General features: G+C 37.0%; 1 protein-coding gene across 1 annotated transcript in view; it reads right to left on the reverse strand.

Annotated features, from left to right (window-relative positions):
* CCDC122 (coiled-coil domain containing 122) overlaps positions 1–23,414 on the reverse strand; it is a 57,072-nt gene extending 33,658 nt beyond the window's left edge. The window contains exons 1-5 of the mRNA XM_064270095.1: positions 19,667–23,414; positions 14,508–14,602; positions 13,896–13,996; positions 3,529–3,927; positions 2,633–2,749 (exon numbers count right to left, since the gene is read on the reverse strand). Coding sequence (XP_064126165.1) covers positions 2,633–2,749; positions 3,529–3,927; positions 13,896–13,996; positions 14,508–14,602; positions 19,667–19,746 — 792 coding nt within the window. The 5' untranslated portion in view covers positions 19,747–23,414. The remainder of the gene's footprint in view (positions 1–2,632; positions 2,750–3,528; positions 3,928–13,895; positions 13,997–14,507; positions 14,603–19,666) is intronic.
* Between the last annotated feature and the right edge of the window lie 853 nt (positions 23,415–24,267).

Genomic DNA, 24,267 nt, shown 5'->3' on the forward strand with positions numbered 1-24,267 from the left:
TACACTATTTCTCCTTTTGTGATTATTTCACTTAGCATGATGCCCTCCAGAGTTATCCATTTTGTGAGATGCTTTATAGATTCATCACTGTTCTTTATCGTTGCAGAGTACTCCACTGTATGCACCATAATTTGTTTACCCATTCGTCTGTTGATGGGTTGTTTCCATCTTTTTGCTACCGTGAACAATGCTGCAATGAACATGGGTATGCATATGTCTATTCGCGTGATGACTCTTATTACTCTAGGATATATTCCTAGGAGTGGGATTTCTATTTCTAGCTTTCTAAGGAAGTGCCATAATGTTTTCCAAAATGGTTGTATCATTTTGCAGTTCCACCTGCTGTGCGTAAGAGTTCTGATCTCCCTGCAGCTTCTCCCATGTTTGTTATTTTCTGTTTTTTGTTTTGTGCCAGTAATGCCAGGATAAGACGGTATCTCAATGTGGTTTTGATTTGCATTTCTCTAATAGCTAGTGATTGCAAGCATTGCCTCATGTGTCTGTTAGCAGCTTGAATGTCTTCTTTGATGAAGCATTTATTCATTTCCTTTGCCCATTTTTTAATTGGATTATTTTTCTTTTTGTTGTAAAAGTGTTGGATTTTCCTGTAGATTTTAGAGATTAGACCTTTGTCAGATTTGTAATAGCCAAAATTTCTTTCCCAGTCTGTAGGTTCTCTTTTTACTCTTTTGGTGAAGTCTTTTGATGAGCATACATATTTAATTTTTAGAAGATCCCAGCTATCTAGCTTAGCTTCTGGAGTTTTTGTGTTGTTGGTTATGGTTTGTATCCTGTTAATGCCATGTATTAGGGCCTCCAGAATTGATCCTATTTTTTCTTCTATGAACTTTATAGTTTTTGGCTTTAAATTTAGGTCTTTGATCCATTTCAAATTAGTTTTTGTGTACGGTGTGAGGTATGGGTCCTGTTTCATTTTTTTGTAGATGGACATCCAGTTTTGCCAGCACCAGTTGTTAAAAAGCCTGTCTTTTCCACATTTGATGGACTTTGGGCCCTTGTCGAAGATCAGGTGACCATAGGTGGATGGATTTACATCTGGGTTCTCGATTCTGTTCCACTGGTCAGTGTATCAGTCATTGTAGTAGTACCAGGTTGCTTGGACTATTGTAGTTGTATAGTAGGTTCTGAAGACAGGTAGTTTGAGTCTTCTTTATTTTCTTCTCCAATAGTGCTTTACTTATCTGGGGCTTCCTCCCTTTCCATTTAAAGTTAATGATTAGTTTTTCCATCTCTTTTAAAGAACATTGTTGGTATTTGGATCAGGATTGTATTGCATTTATAAACTGCATCAGGTAGAATTGTCATTTTCACAATGTTCAGTCTATGTAACCATGAGCATGGTATGTTTTTCCATTTATGTAGGTCTCTGGTTTTTTGCAGTAGTGCTTTGTAGTTTCTTTATATAGGTCTTTTATATGTCTGGTAAGATTTATTCCTAAGAATTTTATTTTTTTAGTAGCGATTATAAACGGTATTGTTTTCCTGATTTCTTTTTCATCATTCTCTTTATTGGTGTATAGGAATCCAACTGATTTTTGTATGTTTATCTTGTATCCTGCAACTCTGTTGAATCTTTCTATCAGTTGCAGTAGTTTTCTCGTGGAGATTTTTGGGTTTTCTATATATGGGTATGTATAGTATCATACCATCCACAATTAGGGACAGTTTTACTTCTTCCTTACCAATTTGGGTGCCCTTTTTCCTTGCCTTATTGCTCTAGGCAGGACTTAATAGGGATGGTCATAAAGGGCATCCTTGTCAAGAGCAAGTTTCAGAGTGTCCTGTGACTTTATTTTTCCATCTGGTTAATGTATTATTTTGTTTGTGCCAATTACATATGGGTTATTTCTGGATTGTCTTTTTCTGTTTCGTTATTTTTTTTCCTATTTCTGTGCCACTTATACACTGTCTTACTAGTCATAGTTTTATAAATTTTGCTATCTAGAACAGCAAAAATTACTTGATTATGTAAATAATACAAATTTCTCAGATGCTTTTTATTGTTGAATTATTCACAAGCAAGTTGAAAATATGTATCCCCTTATTTTCCAAATTAATGTCTTAAAAGTGAAAGGTACTTTTTATTTGCCCTTAACTGCACATTCTTTTCCATTTTTGTTCTCCATTCAAATAAGTCTGCCATTGGTACCACAACACTAAAAAACTCTCACTTTCAATTTTGCCTGTTTTTTTAACTTGACTCTTGATAACTGTAAATATGAAATCAGAGAAATTTAGAATACCAAATACTTCCATTGTCTTTTACTCTGTTTCAAGAATTTTCTGGTATTTATCTAGGAATGGTCATCCTTTTGGACTCTATACTCTCTGCCCTCTAGCCATTAATCAGGTACCAAGTTGCTGGTGGAATGAGCTCTGCATGAATTCTGGGCTAAGCTTAAATGGCAGTGAGGGCTTAGTTTGTTTGACTACATTCATATATTTGAATACCTTTGAATGAGGAACTTATTTCTATATCAGTGATTTGGACATATCTATTATTTTTTCGTCATTTAACGTTTTGAGAATAATAAACTATAGAAATATAAATATAGTATAAGTTTAAGAACTGGGCCCAAAAAACAGTGAAATCAAGATAATAAAAACTTACCTCTATTTCTTTTCTTAATTTTTCATGTGTCTTTTTTTCTTTCTCAAGAAAACAAGTTTTTTCAATGATGGATTCTTTTATGGTTATAATTTTGTCACTTAGCTTTGTAATGTCTTCCTGTATGGTTAAAAAAATGTAAAATAAAGAAGTCAAACAAAGAGTGGCCAATATAAATCCAAGATTTTCAGTGTTTCTATAATTTAAGAAAATTAGCCATCACATTTAATTTTGATAAATAGGATTATAATATTACTTATATTTTTAGGTATATGGAATAAAGAACTGTCATTCAAATAAACAAAGCTTAGATCTGAAAACTTAGAACTAAAATCCCAATGAAAGTAACACATAAAGAAAAGTGGTTGTCATGGTGGCAACTGCCCAGGAACACTGTAAAGGGTTTTTTTTAATTCTCTAGCAAGAAATGAAAGATGTTTTAATTTGGTATCTCCCACTTTCTTCAAAGAATAGAAAGAGGAAAAGAAAGATGCTTAAGGTGCAATTATTAATTCATATTGTTTGCATAAAAGCATCAGGCATACTAAATTGATTTGAATTGGTCTGGATCCCATTAGCCTAGAAGCTACTACTTCAAAACTTTTGTGAGTCACACTTTCTGCAACAAATGGATTAATTGTTCCGTGTGATTTTGTTTGACTACATATTTTTATAAATCCAAAGGGGACTTGGGGATGTCTCCTTTAGGTATTTGCATATTTGGCAAGGTTGCTACATAATTCATGTACTTGTCCAAGATTTTAAAAATTTTGAAAATAGTTTCTGAATGTAGTTAGAGAAGCTATGAGTATTTTAGTAATTTAATGATAAATGTATCATCTAACAAATGTACTTGCAAAAACTGGTAATAAAAAAATTTGATAAATGATATTTCAAACCTGTACTTGCTTTATGCGGTTTCCTTCTGGATTTTGGAGATCTTGCATAAGTTCCTCTTTCATTGTCATTAGTTTTTTAATAAGATTTTGTTTTTCATGGAGTTCAGTCATCAATGACCATTTGCTTTCTGTCTCTTCCACACTATCTTTATGTGCCCTTATTTTTGCATAATATGCATTATGTCTTATCATGCACTCCTCAAAATCTTCTTGGGCTGCTTCTATGTCAAATTTAAGCTTTACATTTTCTGTATGTAAGGATTTGATCTGAGTTTCCAGGCTTCTACACTGAAGTTTGGTATTCTCTATGGCAGCATCTTGCTGATAAATTTGCCTTTCTGTTTCTTTAGTTTCTGCAGAGACAGATGCTATTTGTTTTTCAAGCTCATGAAGTTCATTCTGTAACATATATCAATATTATCATTATTAATTCACGATATTATTATGAAAGGAAAGTCATTGTTTTGGTCCATAATGCATGTAGGAAAAATTGCTTAACATAAAAAATGTATATTTATCAGATACAGGAAAATTGACGCATTATAGAAGGAAATATGCAATAAAGTAACAGAACTATCTTTTAATCTCAGGGGAAGCCCAGAGTTATATACTTCTTATTTTTTAATGTTCATCTAATTCTAAATATTAAAATTATATTATTTTGTCTTAACATTTTAAATATAAAAGATATTTTACAACCATTTTAACAATATATTTCTGAGCATCAGAAATACATATTGAAGAAAGTCAGTATGATATAAATGATAAAACCCTACGTTAAGAACAAAAGATCAAGGTTCTTGCTCTCTTACTGCCATTTACTGGTTAGAATGATCATCTATCACAAACTCAATCACCCTATTGAAACTTCACTTTCTTCATTTGTAAAATGAGTATAAAGTCCTCTACCTTGCCTCTCTGGGGCATTTGGACTGTTAAGCAGTGCTTCTTTATTAAAACCTGGTTTTCACACCATCACTCTTCTCTGGTTCTCCTCGTGTATCTCTGAGCATTCCTTCTCAATCTCAACGGTTTCTTCAAATATAGGTATTTCTCAGGGATCAGTCCTCCATAAATACCTCTCCATTCTACATATATTCTTTGGGTAATTTCATCTATATTCACATCCTGAGCTACATACATTGGTGAATCCGGCTCCTGGTGAAAAACCTGTGTGTGCTCTTCCAGGCTGAATAAAGGTGATTACAAAGGCTCTACCTGGCAGGCCTTGGGGGGAAGCTGCCCCCCCAACCAGACTTGGTGCACAGCCAGTGCACGGCAGGCTCTGGAGGGAGTTGCTGTAAAGGAGTCAGCCACCCCCCCACCCGCCCCACCTGCCATCCCCCCAGCCATGTCCTTTTGCATATTTGCATTCCTAGCCCAGGCACCTCCATACAGAGACCTCGTTATTGGGGACCTTCAGCCCAGGCACCTCCATACAGAGACCTTGTTATTGGGGACCTTCAGCAGATGTCTGCCTCTGCTGAAGTCTCCTTATTGGGCAGAATTGTGTGGGGGGGAGGGGCGGGGGTGGAATCTTGAAGAAGCTTTTCCCAACACTGATTCCCAACTCAATTTTTCCACTACTAGCCCTTCTCTCTTGCCTTCCTTCTGGCCCCTGAGGTCCATAAAACCACAGGAGCCTTGTGTTCAGAGATCCCTTGGCAGTGAGATGGGTCCCCACATCTGTGCTGATCCATTTAACTCTTGCCCAGGTGTCATTCCTGGGGAACTATGGGGCGGGGGGGAGTGGCCCTTTCTTCAGGTTTAATCTTTTATATGATCGTAGTAAGTGATTAAATGCTTAACTAGTAGTTTCAATTTGGCTCAGTGTTTTAATTGGCTACTCTGACACCTAACAGCTCAGCTCCCTGACATAAATGCTGATAATTCACAGAAATATGTGGCTGTTGAGTTCTAGACCCAGATGCCACTGCACCTCTCAAATTGATCATGTCCCTGAAACTTGGTCCCCCTTGTATCAGTTATCTGTTGCCACAACCACCAAACCTCAGTGACATACATTGTTTATTGCTCGTATGACTGGGATTAGGTGGGGTTGGCAAGATGGTTCTGCTGATTTTGATTGTGTTTGTTCAAATGTCTGGGAGTTGGCCGGCTGCCAGATGATTTAGATTGGCTTCAGTTGGGCTGACTGGGGTGTCTTGGCTTTGCCTCCCCTGTATCTTAACCTCTAATGGGCCAGTTCAGCCATGTCCTTCTCAGGATGATGGCAGATGCGGAAGAGTGGGAGCCACATCTGCTAACATCCCAGCTAGTCACATGATCAAGCTCAGAGTCAAGGAGGAAGTATGCTCACTCACTGTGGGAGGGCATTGCAAAGATACATGGTAATAGATGTGCATACAGAGGGGGATGAAGAATTGAGACTAAAAATGCAAATTATAACACTCCTATATTCTCAAACTTGGCGAATGGTACCACCGTGAGAGCAATCCTTAATTCCTCCCTTCTCTTTATTATCTAGGGAGTCCTTGGGTGGAGCAAATGGTTACGTGCTAGACTACAAACTTAATGGCAGGTGGTTTGAACCCACCCAGAGGCACTCAGAGGTAAGGTTTGGCAATCTATATCCTAAAGGTCACAGCCTTGAAAGCCCTGTGGAGCAGTTCTACTCACACATGGGGTCACCATGAGTCAGGATCAACTATTCAGTAACTAACAACAACTTCATTATCTATTCCTAACTGTTCATCATATTTTATAGATCCTCTCACCAAAATAACTGCAATTCATCCTCCATTCCTCTTTTTTCTATCAAATACGGTCAACTTCTTTAAATAATTTCTGTATAATTTTGGGAGGGAGGCACTGTGCTAAGAAGGCAGATCCTGTCTACCCCTTTCCTGACAGAGACAAGAGGGGCCAGTACACTGACAAATGCAACGTGTTGATGAACCTCATTTTTATCTCAAGCTCTGATATTCCAAATGTCCAGTTGAAATTTCTATTTTGATGTCTAATAAACATCTCACCTATAGATGTTTGCAAAAGAACATTTAATTCACACACCAAATCTGTTCTTCCCCAGTCCTCTTGTTTTCAATAAGCTGTACCACTTTCCAAGTCGATGCTCAAAAACCTAGGAGTTATTGATTCCTCCCTTTCACGTACCTCCCATAATCTATTCAACAGCAAATCCTGACGGTTGGGCCTCCAAAATAAAATCCCAAATCTACTTCTGACAGATCTTTGTAGCATGGATCCTCCAATGGTTTCCCACTGCATTCATAAATTATTTAATGTGGCTTATCGTCGCTGTTAAGTGCTGCGCAGTCACTTCCGACTCATAGTGACCCTCCGCACAACAGAACAAAGCCCTGCCTGGTTCAACCCATTCTCATAATCATTGCTATGTTTGGGCCCATCATTGCAGCCACTGTGTCTATCCATCTTGTTGAGGGTTTTCCTTTTTTTTGCTGACCCTCTACTTTATCAAGCATGATGTCCTTCTCTAGAGAGAATGTGGCTTACATGGCCATATATATTCCAAACAAAGAAACAAACAAAAAAAAAACCTGTTGCCATTGAGTCAATTCTGATTGTGATATGCTCTAGTACCTATCTATTTTGCCATCCTTCTCAGCTGGTTAAGGTGCTCAACTGCGAACTGAAAGGTTGGCGGTTCAAAACTACCAGTGACTCCTCGTGAGAATGATGTGGCAGTCTGTGTCCATAGAGATTTACAGCCTTGGAAACTCTGTGGGGTCACTATAAGTCAAAATCGACTTGATGGCAGTTGTTTTTTTTTTTTTTTTTTTTCCTCTCAGCGTCTATGATTGTCCCTTCTTCCAGCCTCTCTTCTGTTTTTTTAAGTATGCTTAGTTCCTTCCCACCTAAAGGAATTTGAAATTGTTCCTTCTGCCTTAGAATCCTCCACCCTTAGTTATTACCTGTTGAGCCATGTCTTTCGTAATTCAGCTTTATTAATACTCCTCAGAAGAGTCTTCCTCTTTGTTATTTTACTCTTCAATATCACAATATAAATTAGCCACCCACCCTCCCGCCCCAGTTACTCTTTATTACTTTACCCTACTGTATTTTCTTGGTGACACATCCATTTCTGAAACTATCTTCTTTTTGTTTGAAATTTCTTTATTGCTTGCCTCTTGATTAGAAACTAAGCTCCCTAGGTGCAGAAACCTTATCTATCTTATTTACTACTATCTTCCCAGTGCTTAAATAGTGCCTAGCTTTAGTGGGTGGAGCACAAAACAGGTGCTCGATAAATATTAAATGAGTGAATGAATGATGCACATGGAATGGTCAGAAGACAGACACATACCCGGCCAGCTAGATCAGGCTATCAACCCTACTGATCAATACGGGGAGGGATGACATTCCCACTAATTTATTCAACATCCCTTCTCCTTCCTGGACTAATGTAATAGGCTATTAACTTTTCTCGCCAGATTTAGTCTTTTCCTCCTTCAATCCATGTCTACCCTTTCACTAGAATTATCTATCACATTATTAAGGTACCCCCCCCAAAAAAAAACCCATTGCTGCTGAGTCAATTCCGACAGTGACCCTATAGGTCAGAGTAGAACTGCCCCATAGGGTTTCCAAGGAATGACTGATGGATTTGAACTGCTGACTTGTTGGTTAGCAGACAAGTTCTTAACCATGGTGCCACCAGGGCTCCTAGTGACATACAGTTGATATAAACAAAATGCAAATATTTAAACTTTACAATTAGATAAGTTTTTATATACTTACATGCCCATGAGATCATCACAATTAAGATAATAAACATATTCACTACCCACAAAAGTTTCCTCTCCATGCTTTGTAATCTGTCCCTCTCTTCCCACCCCTCCGCTCCCAGACAACCACTGATGGGCTTTGTCATTATATGTTCGTATTTTTAATAATTTTATGTAAACAGAAGCACACAATATGAGGGTAGATCAAGTATTGATACAAAATCACGGAAACCTTTATTAAACGAAAATATCAAACTGTGAAGGTGTTGTTTCTCGACATATCCTTTATCTAGGTCTATACACTTCTGTGTTTCCATCTCTCTAACCCTTCCTGGAAGAATTCTTTGATCTTTGATTTACACCACATCAAAAAGACAGTTTTGGCATCCTTGAAGGACTAAAATTGTGTTTCTTTTAAATGTTCTTTGAGTTTAGGGAAGAAAAAGAAGTCTGAAGGTGCAAGATTAGAGCTCTATGGTGGGTGGGGTAAGGTTTCCCAAAGAAATTCTCATACGACAGCCCTTGTAACCCTTGAAGAATGAGCAGGTGCATCGTCATGATGTAAAAAAATTCCTCGGCACAACTTTCCTGGCCTTTTTCTCACCAATGCAGTTTTCAGTTTTCCTAAAATTTCTTCATAATAAGCTCCGTGATCGTCCTGTGTCCTTTGAGAAAATCTGTCAAGATTACCCTTTTGGTATCCCAAAAAACAGTAGCCATAACTGAGAGGTGTTCCCTCTCTTGGCTTAACTTTGAGGTATTTCTGACCTTCCTTAAAATGTTTGATTCATCTAAAAACTGTTGTTTTATGTGGGGCAGCATTCCCATAAACTTGTTGCAAGATGTCCACTTGAGTTATGTTATAGGTTTGATATTAGCCCTGACCTCAAAATCTTTTTTTTCCCCCATGGCACAAAAAGTATCCTTTTTTTTTTTTTTGAAGGCACCCTAACAAGATTAAGACAAGTGTATTACTGAGAGAACTTGTTGCAGCCATCCGCTGACTGCAGAGACATGTTTAAACATGTTTGTTTGGGATAAACCTGTGCATGTATGAACTGGAACCTTGTAGCAATACTTTTTGACTTACCCTCGTATATACTCTTTACCCTGGCTTCTTTCATTCAGCATGATTACTTTGAGATCCGTCATGTCGTTGTGTACATCAGCAAAACAAATCCAAACCCAACCTGTTGCCGTCAAGTTGATTCCAACTCACAGCGCCCCTACAGGACAGAGTAGAACTGCCTCAAAGGATTTCCAAGGAGCGGCTAGTGGATTCAAACTGCTGACCTTTTGGTTAGTAGCTGAGCGCTTAACCACTGTGCCACCAGGGCTCTGCACATCAATGGTTCTTCCTTTTTTATTGCTGAGTAGCATTCCATTGTATGGATATATGCAATTGGTTTATTTATTCAAATTCTAATTGATGAACATTTGGGTTGTTTTCAATTTTCCAGTGCAAGTGCACTTTTATTTCTCTTGGATAAATATCTAGGAGTGGAATGGAATGGCTGGGCCATACGGTAGGTATATGTTTAACTTTTAAAAAAACTAGAAAATTTGCCTAAGTGGTTACATCATTTTACATTTCAACTAGCAGGGTATGAGAGTTTCAATTGTTGCATATTCCCACTAACAGCTGGTTCAGTCAGTTTTTAAAAATTTACTCAGTGAGTGTACAATGGTTCCTCATTTCAATTTTAATTTCTCTTTTTTTTTTTAAAGCCTAATAATACTGAGTATCTTTTCATGTGCTTTTTTGCCCTTAGTAATATCTTTTTTGATGAAATTACTATTCAAATCTCTCACATTTTTTAATTGGGTGTTGTAAGAGATCTTTATATAGTATAAATACACGTATGTGTTTTCAAATATTTTCTCACAGTGACTTGCTTTTGCAATTTCGTAACAGTGTCTTTGAAATGCAATTAAAAAAATTTTTTTTGATAAAGTCCATTTTTAAGTTTTTTAAAATTATTGTGTCCTACTTAAGAATTTTTTGCCAAACCCAAAGTCACTAAGCTTCTCTCCTAGAGCCTTTGTACTTTTACCTCTTACATTTTGAGTTAATGATCCAGTTTGAGTTAATTATGATCCATTGTAAGTTAATTTTTGTATGTGGTATGAGATTAAAATTAAGATTCATTTTTTTCCTCATGGCTATTCAATTGTTTCACCACTATTTTTTAAAAAGATTACCCATCCCCAATGAATTGCCTTGGCACCTCTTCGAAAATCAATTGATATGTGAGTCTATTTCTGGACACTTTACTCTGTTTAATGGATCTATATGTCTATTTTTATGTCAATATCACACTGTCTTGATTACTGTACTCTATAATTGCACCCTGTCAAAGGCAGAAAACTTGCGAGACCTGGAAAAACAAGGCAGTCCTGTCGAATTCCAGGTCTCACAGATTTCACTGTAAATTAACAATACTGAGTCTTCTGATCCATGAACATAGTACATTTCTACATTTACTTAGGTCTTCTTTCTCTCAGAAATGTTTTACAGTTTTCAGCATAAAGGTTTTACAAGCCTTTTGCCAAATTTACCCCTAAGTGCCTAATATATTTTTATTTATTTTATTTCTTGGTGAAAACATACACAGCAAAGGATGTAACATTTCAACAAATTCTACATGTATAATTCAGGGACATTGTTTACATTCTTCAAGTTGTGTAACCATTCTCGCTAACCTTTTCCAAATTATTCCTGCGCCATTAATATAAACTCACTGCCCCCCTCTTAGCTTCTCATCTAACCTTTCAAGATGCTGTTGTCAATTTGCTCCCACATAGGTAATCTTTGAAAGAGTACGATGTTCAAAGCAGACATACTTTACTACTTAAGTTAAGCTATGATTTAGTTCAAAGTAGACTTCAGAGAAAGTTTTGGTTTGAGGATTAAAGTTTAAAGATTATCTCAGGGCAACAATTTCAGGAGTTCATCTAGCCTCAATGGCTCCAGAAGATCTGGATTCCATTGAGAATTTGAAATTCTATTTTTTCTTTTCCCCCTTTTCATTAGAATTCTTCCTTAGAATCTTAGAGAAAACATTCAGTAATGGTAGCCGGGCACCATCCAGTTCTTCAGGTCTCATGCCATAGGAAGCAGATGTTCACAGTGGCAACATTTCCCCCTCTGATTCCTGACTCTCCTTCCTCTGATACTCCAGGTGAATGGAGGCCTATTGTTGTAACTTGGATGGCCACTTGCAAGCTTTTAAGACCCTGGGCACTAAATATTTTTGATACTACTATAAATGGTTTCTTCTAAAAATTTAATTTCTGATAGTTTCCTGCCAATATATAGAAACACAATTGATTTTTATATACTGATATTGTATCCTATGATCTTTCTAAATTCACTTATTAGTCCTAATAGGTTTTTGTAAATTCCTTAAGATTTTCTGAAGATGATCATGCTATCTGTGAATAAATGTAGTTTTACTTCATTCTGTTCAACCTGGGTTCCTTTTTATTTCTTTTTCTTACATGATTGTAGTGGCTTGAAACTCTAGTACCATCTTGAATAAAAGTAGTGAGAGCAGACATCCTTGCCTTGTTCCTTATCTTGGGTGGGAAGCATTTAGTCTTTCACTATTAAGTTGGTTATAAGATTTATTTAGATGCCATATTTTAAATTGAGAAAGTTCCCTTCAATTCTTGATTTGCTAAGAGTTTTTATAATGAATGGGTGTTGGATTTTGTCAAGTGTTTTTTTATGCATTTTGAATTTTCTTTCTAAAACATAAATTTACTTGTTTGATCCCTTGCTTAAAACCCATCAAAGAGTCCCCTTCACCTTTAAAACAAGGCCAAGCTTCTTATCATGGTATACATCTCTCACCACTTTTCAACACATACCCTAAGTGACACTATCACAAAACTACTTACAGCTCTATGAAGATGCCAATGGTATTTCAGGCCTTTATAGTTTCTCAGGTTCTTTTTGTCTGGAATATCCTTCTCCTCACCCCTTAACTCTTATGTCTGTCCCAGATATACAATCACTCGTGAATTCCAGCTGTCCTTTAAAACTCAAAATGAAACATCACTGCCTTTGTGATCACTCCTTCTTCAGTGTTAAATCTGTGTTGTGTTTACGCCTCTGTCATTGATACTATTACTCTATAAGTAATTATTTACTTCTTAGTCTCCCTCCCCAGTAGCTGATGAGCAATGTAAGAATAAGAATAGTGACTAGCAAAATGCTTGGTAAAAAAGCAGGTCCTCAATATAAATGAAATAATGTCTGTGAAACTCTGAAATATGAGAACTTTTCTAGAAACTTTCTTTATAGAAATCTAGGCCATTATTATTTTTGTATTCTATTCTATTCTATAAATATATTCTTTCCTAGAAGTGACTAATGAAATGCAAATATTTATAAAAACATCCACAATACCATGGTAATATCATTTTCATCATATCTCTTGCACTGATATCTAAAACCAAAAACCAAACCCAGTGCCGTCGAGTCAATTCCGACTCATAGCAACCCTATAGGACAGAGCAGAACTGCCCCACAGAGTTTCCAAAGAGCACCTGGTGGATTCAAACTGCCGACCCTTTGGTTAGCAGCCATAGCATTTAACCACTACGCCACCAGGGTTTCCCTGATATCTAAAGCTGATGTAAAAAATCTGGCCCTATGCTGTCTACCAGGTTCCCAGCAAGGGTACCTTACATATATTTACAAGTATTAACTCATTTATACTTGTAAATATATGAAAGCCTTTTGGACAGGTCCTATTATTTCCATTTTACAAATGAGGAAACAAAGGGACAGACAAATTAAACTATGGAGTTAGAAGTAGCGAATTTGATCTCTGAAACTAAGCGGTTTGGCTCCAGAGCCCATTTTAATAGCATATATTTAATAACAACTTTACCAAGCACATGTAAAGATGCTGTTTTAATTTTGGTTTCTTCAACTATATTCAGAGTATACAAAAACCCATTGCCATCAAGTCGATTCTGACTCAGAGCAACCCTATAGGACAGAGTAGAACTGCCCTGTAGGGTTTCCAAGGCTATAAATCTTTTTGGAAGCAGATTGCCACATCTTTCTCCCCAGGGGTGGCTGGTGGGTTCAAACTGCTGACCTTTCAGTTAGCAGCCTGGTACCACCAGGGCTCCTTTCATAGACTATAGTTAGATGTACTTATGCTTCATGCAAAGGCCAAGTATAGCTCCTAGATTCCTATAGTGGAATTATGAGTATATTATGAGAAGTAAGGAATACAGAGGAAGGCTACCTGAAATGTTCACTGACAACTTGTGACTCAGACCATAACTTTAAAATCACTGACTTAAAAACTTAACTTTCCTTCAATTCAGCATTTTAGGAAAAAAACTATCAAAAGTGGATTGGTGACTTTATTACGTACACATTAGGTTTTACATACATGTATTACAGTTACAATAACATTGCTGAATCTTTGTATATTGGGAACATAAAATGTTCCATGAAACTGGAATACTCACACAGACGTTACTTAGAGATAAGAGAGTAACTGAGAGAGTAAATATCAAACATATAAACTTAAAACTGCCTCCCATAATTAAGTATCCTTAATAACTTCCCTGGCACTAAGTTAATATCATTTAAAAGGCTATGACATAAGTTACCTGCAAATGGAACAGCACCTTTTTGTTTCTTTCTATTTCCGATGTTTGTGACTGCTGTTGCTTTGCGACTTGCTCTACAGCATCAGCTAATGAGGTTGTGTCTTGTTCAACCACAGCCAGACAAGAGGAAAGTACATAATAAAAGTCAAAATTAGACATTCTAAGAAAGTGACGCGCCTTCTCTCAAAATCATGAAGAATCTGATGCTCTTTTCTCATAAATAAAATAAATTTAGGATGTTCCCTTTCTGACTATAAACAAAACCAATATAAAAGGCAATAATGACAATTCAAAACCGTCTATTATAATGTTATACCTGTGTATTTTGATTGTCCTAATTTTTTTATCCAGGCCACTTACACATATCCTATAATTATAGTGCTGCCATAACCACTATATAGCAATTATAGTTGATGGATTTTCATTATAGGCTCATATTTTCAGGTTGTCATGCCTTTTCTAAACACCATATATGCTTCTTCCTGGACAAATTCAACAGCTTCCCTGTCTCTATTCTAATTTATTATCAATTTTAACGTAATTATCCTCTCATACTACTTTTTTTTGGTTGCTGATATTTTAATTATTTATTTCTCCAGATTGCTTTATTACCTTCTTTAGGCTCTCCTTGACTCTTCCTTTCTTCGTTGCCAGACATTCTTCTGTGTCTATAGTCTCCTCTCCTTTTTGGTTCACCTTCTTTACTCCTACAAAATAATTGACATCGATAATCTTTCATTTTTCTTTGTTGTTCCTGTCATGTAAACGTAACGTATTTATCTAAGATCTTACTGGGATAGCAATGGCATTTCATCACTACTGCCAAGAATTAAAATACAATGGTTACCTGTGAGATTTTTGGAAAAACGTATAAAAGTATTTGAATCTTGGTCCTGCTGCTTTTCAACTATTATGACCCTGAGCAAGTTTCTTAGCTTCTTGGATCCTCAATGTCCTCATCTGTAAAACCTCATGGGGCCGTTGTGATAATTAAAGCAATATATGTAACATGCTTAGCGCAGTACCTGACATACAGTCATTAATTACTATGACTTAGTAGCAGCTGCCTCGAGTACTATGATGAAATAGATTCTGGCACTATGGCCAGGATCTGTAAGACACAGTACCGAGATTGGTTAGCAATTTCTGCCATGGGTGTGTTGTTGTTAGTTGCCATTGAGTCGATTCTGATGCATAGCGACCCCATGTGTGCGGAGTAGAACTGCTCCATAGGGTTTTCAAGGCTGTGAGCTTTTGGAAGCAGACCTCCAGGCCTGTACTCCAGGGCGCCTCTGGGTGAGTCTGAACTGCCGCCCTTTCTGCTTACTAAGTGCTTAACTGTTTGCATCACCTGGGGCTCTACCATGGGTACAGGATACAGGTAATACAGCACCCTCTGCCTAGTAACATCCTGGCCAGGATAAGAACCAAGCAAGTTTAAAATCATGTTTGGTCTCTTCTGTATCCAGGAATAACTGATAAGATGAGGGGGAAATATTTTTCTCCCTTGAAGATTAAAATGAAGAGTTCTTTCCTCGACCAACATAGCAAATGAGGGGCAAACTGTCCAGAGCCAAGGGCCTTACCAGCTTTAGGAAAAAGGGTATCTGAATTCACCTGCCCATTCTTACACAGAGGAAAACGTACAACCTCCCATGATTAACAAAAGTAGCTCAATGTTGTTAAGTAATTCTGAGGTTAAAAATTGTCATCTCCTGTTTAGCATTTACTCACATGGGTTTTTTTCTATATAGATGACTCATCCTTTAAAAAAACTTAGCTGATTTTTATAGAACTTGTGAATCTTTCCGAATCATACTAACGTCATGAACAACTTTATAAACGAGAAGAAGTGAAATATTATCGTAACAGCAAGGCACATGTAAGGAAGCCTGTATAAAGTCTGCAAATTCACAAAATACTTTTCTTAAAGATTGGTTAATTACAAAGTACTATGTTACTAGTTAGATTTGTTTTCCAAAAATAAAATTTTAAAGGATTGAAATCTGATATGTAAGTAAAAAGGAAAGAAAAACAAAATAAAATTTCTTCCTATGTCAGGAGACCTCAAATCTATCTGGAAATATTTTTTTCAAACTAAAGAACTCCTGAGACCTTTACTCAGCAGATTTAAAGGGTGTCATAATCACCCCTGAAAACAGATGATTCCTTCCTGTATCTTCATGCCACTTCCTTCCTTCAAACCTCACTTCGAACTTATCTCCTTCATCAAGTCTTCCCTGATATTGGGCCTGTTCACTCTGTTCATGCTATTAATCTATGTCCTTTCTGTTTAATATACAGAGTTGTCCCAGAACAATTCAGATGCTCTCCAGGTCTTCTGTATAAGTTTCACGGTCACAGGCTTCATCCTTAATTCTACGGTTAAAAAAAACCTAGACTTCCTAAAATGCATGCCCTCTCCGGTTTTATTTTCAGCTAGTTCTCTCAGTGATTACAATAGCAAACACTTTTATACAGTGCTTACGTTCTGCCACACACTGTTCTGAGTGCTTTAGATAAAAAACAACAACAAAACCCCCAGATCAGGGACCATGGTTTCGAGGGACATCTAGTTCAATTGGCATAATATAGTTTACAAATAAAATGTTCTACATCCTACTTTGGTGAGTAGCGTCTGGGATCTTAAGAGCTTGTGAGCGGCCATTTAAAATACTCCATTGGTCCCACACTGTCTGGAGCAAGGGAGAATGAAGAAAATCAAAGATACAAGGGAAAGATTAAACGATTAATGGACCACAACTACCACAGACTCCACTGGGCTGAGTCCAGCATAACTAGATGGTGCCCGGCTACTACCACTGACTGCTCTGACAGGGAACACAATACACAGTCCTGGACAGACCTGGAGAAAAATGTAGAACAAAATTCTAACTCTCAAAAAAAGACCAGACTTACTGGTCTGGCACAGGCTAGAGAAACCCCAAGAGTAGGGCCCCCAAACATCCTTTTAACTCAGTCCTGAGGTTCACCCTTCAGCCAAAGATTAGACAGGCCCATAAAACAAAACGAGACTAAATAACATACCAGACTAGGGGCAGGGACGAGAAGGCAGGAGGGGACAGGAAAGCTGGGAATGGGGAACCCGAGGTTGAGAAGGGGAGAGTGTTGACACATCGTGGCGTTGGCAACCAGTGTCACAAAACAATATGTGTATTGTTTAATAAGAAACTAATTTGCTCTGTAAAACTTCATCTAAAGTGCACACACACACACACACACCCAGATATTTATATAGCATTTATTCTGTGCCACGTGGTATTCTAAGAACTTTACAAATTTATTTACTCATAGCCTAGGAGATAGCTATTATAACCGAAATTTCCATTTTACAGAGAAGTCAAGTCAGGCACAGGGACGTCAAGAAATTACCCAAAGTCAGATAGGTAATAAGTGTCAGAGATGAATTCAGAGCCTGGCTCCAAGGTTCATGCTCTTAACTACTATGCAATACTATAAGATTATAATCTTTTCAAGGAAAGAACTATGTCTTTATATACCACTCCCAGAATCTAACTACTTTTGATTTATTGTATTGCTAAAATAACATTTTTTATATCGACCCCTATTTTCCATTCTCCTACTATCCACATTACCTCTCAGAGGAACTATTTCCATGGATGAAGCTGCTCCAAAACCTACACAATTCCAGTAGCTTCAACAACACAGTTTACATGACTGGAGAGGAAACCCAGTGAATTCCTCGTGATCCTGCTAAGTCCCTTCCCTTCATCTTTTTGCTCTAGCTGAAATCCAAAGATACTGGTCCCCCTGTACCATCCTCAAGACACTAAGCATGGAGGTAAGTTTATTTTTCCTGATCCTCATTAGCACTGCCACATTGTTATCCTTTTCTTCTCCCTAAAGCTCCCTAGTTTCTTTGAAATTTATGTCCTCAGACTATCTAACAAGTACTCTTCCTTGCTGTTATCTACTGATCTCCAGAACTCCCCTCCTCACTCCTAGATTTCAGTATATGACTTGCTATGTATCTACTACTACTGCTGTTATATTTCTTTGGGATGTCAACATCCGTACACAGGACACTTTTAATTCTCTGTCCTCAAAGTTCCTTGATGTCTTCTCTCGTCTATCCACTCCAGCCACCCACTCTCATAACTATATCTTATAAACAACTGCAGATTCAAACTCTATTTTTCTAGCCCTTTCCTCCTAGTTGTTTGACTCTAAGCACTCCTTGACCGTACCAAGACTTCTCAGCCACTGACTCTTCTACATTTTCATGACCCTTAACCCCCCTCCTTACCTGGCTTAGATTCCTTTGCATTTACCTCAACTCCCTTACAACTATCTCCCTGGAAATATCCAAACCAGTTGCTTTTCTTACATTTGAGTAGCTGATTATGTCTGAAGAAAGACACACGTGCTGTAGTCTCACTTTATATTCAAGACCATTCATGTCAAATGGACCTTTGAAGTTAGGCCCTTAGGATTCCCCAATTTTCACAGATGATTATTTCACTCCTCCTCCTCTGTCCTCAAACCACCCAAATCTTTTCATCCTTCTCCTTTTAGTGAATAGCCTAGCTTCTTATTTAACTGAGAAAGTAGAGAAAAATTAGAGGGGATGGTAAATCACCCCATTTACCAGTCTTTCTGCATCTGAACCTCTATGTATTAGTCCATCACTTTCTTGCAATGATTAAAGTGTCCCTGTTCCTAGCTAAGGCTAATCACCTACTGTTGTACTTCTTTCTTCCCTATTCAAGGACATCGCTCCTTTAAATGTTTTCTGAAGAGAGTTTCCCGCTTTACTTGGTCAATCATACTATCCTCAACATCCCAGTACAAAATCAGTAACAACCACCACCACTACCACCACCCTCCCTTGACACGATAGCCCCCTTCAACTATGGACACATTTCTTTGCTCCTCTTTATAACCAAACTTCTTACTCTCTGCTAACTCCCTCTCATTATTTTTGAAACTACTAAATCAATCTTTCACCATTCCATCCTTACAGCTCCATGCTGCCACATTTAATAAAACATTTCATTCTTACTACTCGATCTATCAGCATCATTCAGCATGTCTGACTGTGCGCTCCTTGAAACACCACACTTACTGGTTTCCTTTGTGGTCTCCTATTTCTTATTTATAAATATTAGCTTGTTCCATGGCTCATTCCTCAGGCTCTTCTTTTTTCTATACTCACTCTCCAGGTGATATAATCCAGTTTCATGGTTTCAAAATTCACTTATAGGCTGGCGTCTCCCCGATTTCTCTCTCTTGAACTCTAGACTCATACCAAATTGCCTACCCGACATCTAGACTTGGATTTCTTTGGCTAATTCCATACTGTCTTGATCACTGTAGATTTCTATTAAGTCTTAAAGTCAGGTAGTCAGTCCACCAAGTCTATTCTTCATTAGTATTGTGTTGGCCGTTCTGGGATTTTTGCCTTTTCATATAAACTTTAGAATCAGTTTGTCCATATCCACAAAATGCTATACTGATTGGGGATGCATTGAAACAATAGATCAATTTGGGAAGAACTGACATCTTAATAATATTGAGTCATTCTATCTGTAAGCATAGAATATTCCTACATTTATTTAGATCATCTTTGATTTCTTTCATCAGTTTTGTAGTTTTCCTCATATAGCTCTTATATATTTTTTGTTAAATTTATACCCATTTCTTTCTTTTTTGTATATAAGTTGTGTTTTTGTTCTCAAATTCCAATTGTTCATTGCTGGTGTATAGAAAATTGACTTTTGTATATTAACCTTGTATCCTGCAACCTTGCTTCATTAGTTCCAGAAGAGCTTTCATAAATTCTTTGGGATTTTCTAGGCAGTCGTGCCATCTGTGAACAAAGACAGTTTTATTTCTTCCTTCTCAATCTGTATACATCTTATTTCCTTTTGTGTCTTATTGCATTACCTAAGACTTCCAGTATGCTGTTGAATAGTAGTAAGAGGGGACAATCCTTGCTTTGGTGCCAATCTTAGAGGGAAAGCATCTAGTTTCTCACCATTAAATAGACATAGTTGTAGGTTTTTTAATAAATGTTCTTTATGAAGTGAGGAAGTTCTCCTCTATACCAAGTTTGCTAAAAGTTTTTATCATGAATATCAGATTTTGTCAAATGCTTTCTCTGTATCTATTGATATGACAGCCTGTTGATATGATGGATTACATTAATTGCTTTTTTAATATTGAGCCAGCCTTATATACCTTATATACCTGTAATAAATACCGCTTGGTTGTGGTGATTGTGTCTTTCAAAAAGGAAAAATGTTTCGTTTCAGCTAAGTTATCAAATTTATGGGTGTAGGGTTGTTCTGAATATTCCTTTATTAGCCTTTTAATGTCCATGAGATCAGTAGTAATGGCTCCTCTTTCATTTCTAATAGCAGTAATTTGTGTCTTCTCTCTTTCTTGGTTAGCCTGGCTAGAGTTTTATCAATTTTATTTATCTTTTCAAAGAACCAGCTTTTGGTTTCATTAATTCTCTCTATTAATTTCTTGTTTTTGATTTCATCGATTTCTCCTTTTTCTTCTGCTTACTTTATATCTAATTTGCTTTTCTTTTTCTAGCTTCCTAAAGTGGAGGGCTTAGATTGATTTTAGATCTTCCTTCTTCTCTACCAAATGCATTTTATGCTGTAAATTTCCCTTTAAGCACTGCTTTTGCTATATTCCACAAATTATAAGTTCTATTTTTATTTAATAAAAATATTTTTAAAGTTTTTTCTTGTGATTTCTTTGACCTATATGCTATTTAGAAGTATGTTGTTTAATCTTAAAATATTTTGTGATTTCCCATTTATCTTTCTGTTATTTGTAGTTTAATTCCATTGTCATCTGAGAGTATACTTTATATGATTTCTATTCTTTATAAATTCATTAAGGTGTGCCTATGGCCCAAAACATGGTCTATCTTGGTTAATATTCCATTCCTGCTCATGGCAAGAATGTGTACTCTGTACAATTAGACTTCTAATAGGCATTCCAATTTAATAGGTTCTAAACTGTATTCTTGATTGCTCTGTCCACTCCACCACCCCCACTAAATCTGTTCCTTCATAATTTTCTCCGTTTTAGTTTACTACGAGTTCATTTTTCCTTCTTTCAGATCCAAAACCTTAGTCATTAGCAGGGCAGTCTCTAGAAGGGTGTAGAGCCCAGGGCAATTCAACCAACTTGCCCAACATAATCATAAAGGAGAGTTTGCTGTTGATATTCACAGGCCCTTTGGAATATCATTAAGGACATCCCCCAAGTATGTGTCCCAGGGCTTTTGCCTTTTTTCTTTCACTTACATGCTGCATGCAATTTTTTCTGCCAAACCCCACTGGTTCTACCTTTAAATTATATTGGAATCCACTACTTCTTAGCACTCTCAAATGCTACCTTAGCAGAGAAACTTTCCCTTATAACCCTTTCTAAAACATGATCTCTCCTGCTTTGTCCTCCATTTCGTTATCCTGCCTCATTTTTCTTAATAGCTTTTATCACAACTAACATCTCATACATTTATTTCTTCTTCTATCTCCTTCTATTAGTGTAAGCTCTACAAGGGCAGAGACCTAGAACAGTGCCTGGCACATAACAGGTACCTAACTATAGTCTATCTTAACTCCAGTTCTCCCTTTCCTGCTGACACAATAATGCTCCTGAAGCACACTTCTGATCATGCCACCATCATAGCTAATGTTTCAAATCCACCTTAGATGGTACCACCTTTAAGAAATCTTTTTTTGGTCTTTCAGGTCAGATGTGATTTCTTCCTCTTTAGTACAATTGTTTCTATATCCGTATTATACCATGGCAGATACAGTATAGGTCCTAGAATCTGATAAAGCTAGTTCTGAATGCAGGTTGTGCCACTTACTACTTTGTTGTTGTTGTTGCCGTCGAGTCGAATTGAGTATTTCTAATCTGGGCCTCAGATTCCTCACCTATAAAGTGGGAATAATGGTAGTACCTTCCTCATTGGGGTTGTGAGGATTAAATAAAATAATACATGTAAAGCACTTAGTAGGTTCCTTTTACATAGTCAGTACTTAACAAATTTCTATTCTTCTTACATTATGTTTTTGAGGAAACTGTGGTGGCATAGTGGTTAAATGCTACAGCTGCTAACCAAAGGGTCGGCAGTTCAAATCTGCCAGGCGCTCCTTGGAAACTCTATGGGGCAGTTCTACTCTGTCCTGTAGGGTCGCTATGAGTCGGAATCAACTCGATGGCACTGGGTTTGGTTTTTGGTTTGGTATTACATTATTTTATACTTATCTGTCCCCTGTTAGACTATACACTCCAGGAAGGCAAATACCATGCTTATTCATTTTTGCATTCCCTAAAATATTTGCCAAAGTAACTGAAAAGAATTAGGAAAATCAGATTTATACAATAAAAATTAAAGTAATGAGTACTTCTTAATCTCTGTTTCTGAAGCAACATAAACTGAAGAACTTTGGGGTGATATTTATTTAGAACAACTATTTGTGAAAGGATGTTGTTATTAGTCGCTATCAAGTCATCCCTTGACTCATAGTGACCCTATGTGTTATAGAGTAGAACTGCTCCATAGGGTTTTATTGGCTGTAATCTTTATGGAAGCAGTTTACTAGGCCTTTCTTCCATGAAGCCACAGGGTGGGTTCGAACCACCAATCTTTAGGTTAGCAGCTGACTGCAAACCACTTGTACCACCCAAGCTCCTCATGAAAAGAAATCTGTTGTTAAATCAGGAAGCTTTTAGTTTTTTTCAAATCTCTATTATAGAATGGTGGCACACTGGTTAAGAACTCGGCTGCTAACCAAAAGGTCAGCAGTTCCAATCCACCAGCTGTTCCTTGGAAACCCTACAGAGCAGCTCTACTCTGGCCTATAGGGTCACTGTGAGCCAGAATCCACTCGATGGCAATGGGTTTTTTTTTTTTGGTTTTATTGTAGAATGGAGTAGAGATAAAAATAGAAACGAACTACTGCCATCTACTGATAACTGATTAGAAATGCATAAATCAATGAAACAGACTGCAGCAACTCAACAGTTTCAACACTCTTTCATTCAAAACATTATATATTGGTACATATTACATGCAAGATATTTTGGAGAATATAAAGATGAATGACCCTGATTGAAAAAAAAAAAAAACTTACAATACCTGAAGTATTTAACAGTAAATATCTCAAACATCACATATTACATAAAACACAATCATTTAGAAAAAATACTTCCAACTAAAAAAGTGGCTTTACAGAAAACAATGCAATGGAAATAGTATAAGAAACCATCATTCTGCTATATAAATGAGCCAACATTTATTGAGTGCTTACTATGTAACACCGCAGTTCTAAGTGTTTTACTGGATTATCTTTTTTCTCTCTCAGAGCAATCCTATAAGTAGAATTACCTATATTTTGTAGATAAGGAAACTGAGACTTGGGGAAATTAGGAAAGTTGTCCAACGTCACACAGCCAAGTAAGAGGGATGGGATTTGAAGCCAAGTAGGATTCAAACTAACATTTATTAGGCACTTAAGATGTACTAAAAAAAAAAAAAAAATTTTTTTTTTTTTATTATGTATTAGGAAGCCCTGGTGGCGTAGAGGTTAAGTGCTATGGCTGCTAACCAAAGGGTTGGCAGTTCGAATCCGCCAGGCACTCCTTGGAAACTCTATGGACCAGTTCTACTCTGTCCTGTAGGGTCGCTATGAGTCGGAATCGACTTGACGGCAGTGGGTTTGGTTTGGTTTGGTAAGATGTACTAAGGTGCTGTGATAAGAATGTTTTGTACATTACCTTATTTGAATTCAAAAGGCAAGCCACTGTTCTAGGCCCTTAGGACAAGATTTTAAAAAGGCCATGGTTCCAGGTTTCAGAAACTCACCATCTGATACCCCTCTCCAAGTAGATGAACAGATTAAAGCAGGATTGTCAAACTTCACTGGGACTTTGAAAGCTTTTGGCTCAGAAGAATCAAAAGGAAGCAATTACATACATGCACTCATGTTACATAAAATATTTTTCATTCTGTGTGAAAAAAGCTGCTGTGTAGACCTGCCAGGCAGCAGAGTATAGTTACATTTGTAATTTTATGTTACCTCTCCTTTAGGGTAGACATTTTACTAGAAAATAGGAAAAGAAGAATTATGTGGTAATTTTCACATAAGTGTGAAATGGTTATTTCATAAATGGGAAAGGGAATTCAATATCCAAAACTGATGTTGGAGACTGGGGAGGCTAGAAAATTAACCTGGGGAAAGACAAGATGAGATAAAAGGGATTCCTGGAATCAAAGGAATTTTAAATTATAGCATGTATTCATCATAAGTATGATGGAATCAGATTTGGATGGTTCAATTCCAAGAAATAAAAT

The sequence above is a fragment of the Loxodonta africana genome, chromosome 17 (genome assembly GCF_030014295.1).
Source record: "Loxodonta africana isolate mLoxAfr1 chromosome 17, mLoxAfr1.hap2, whole genome shotgun sequence".
Classification (NCBI taxonomy): domain Eukaryota; kingdom Metazoa; phylum Chordata; class Mammalia; order Proboscidea; family Elephantidae; genus Loxodonta; species Loxodonta africana.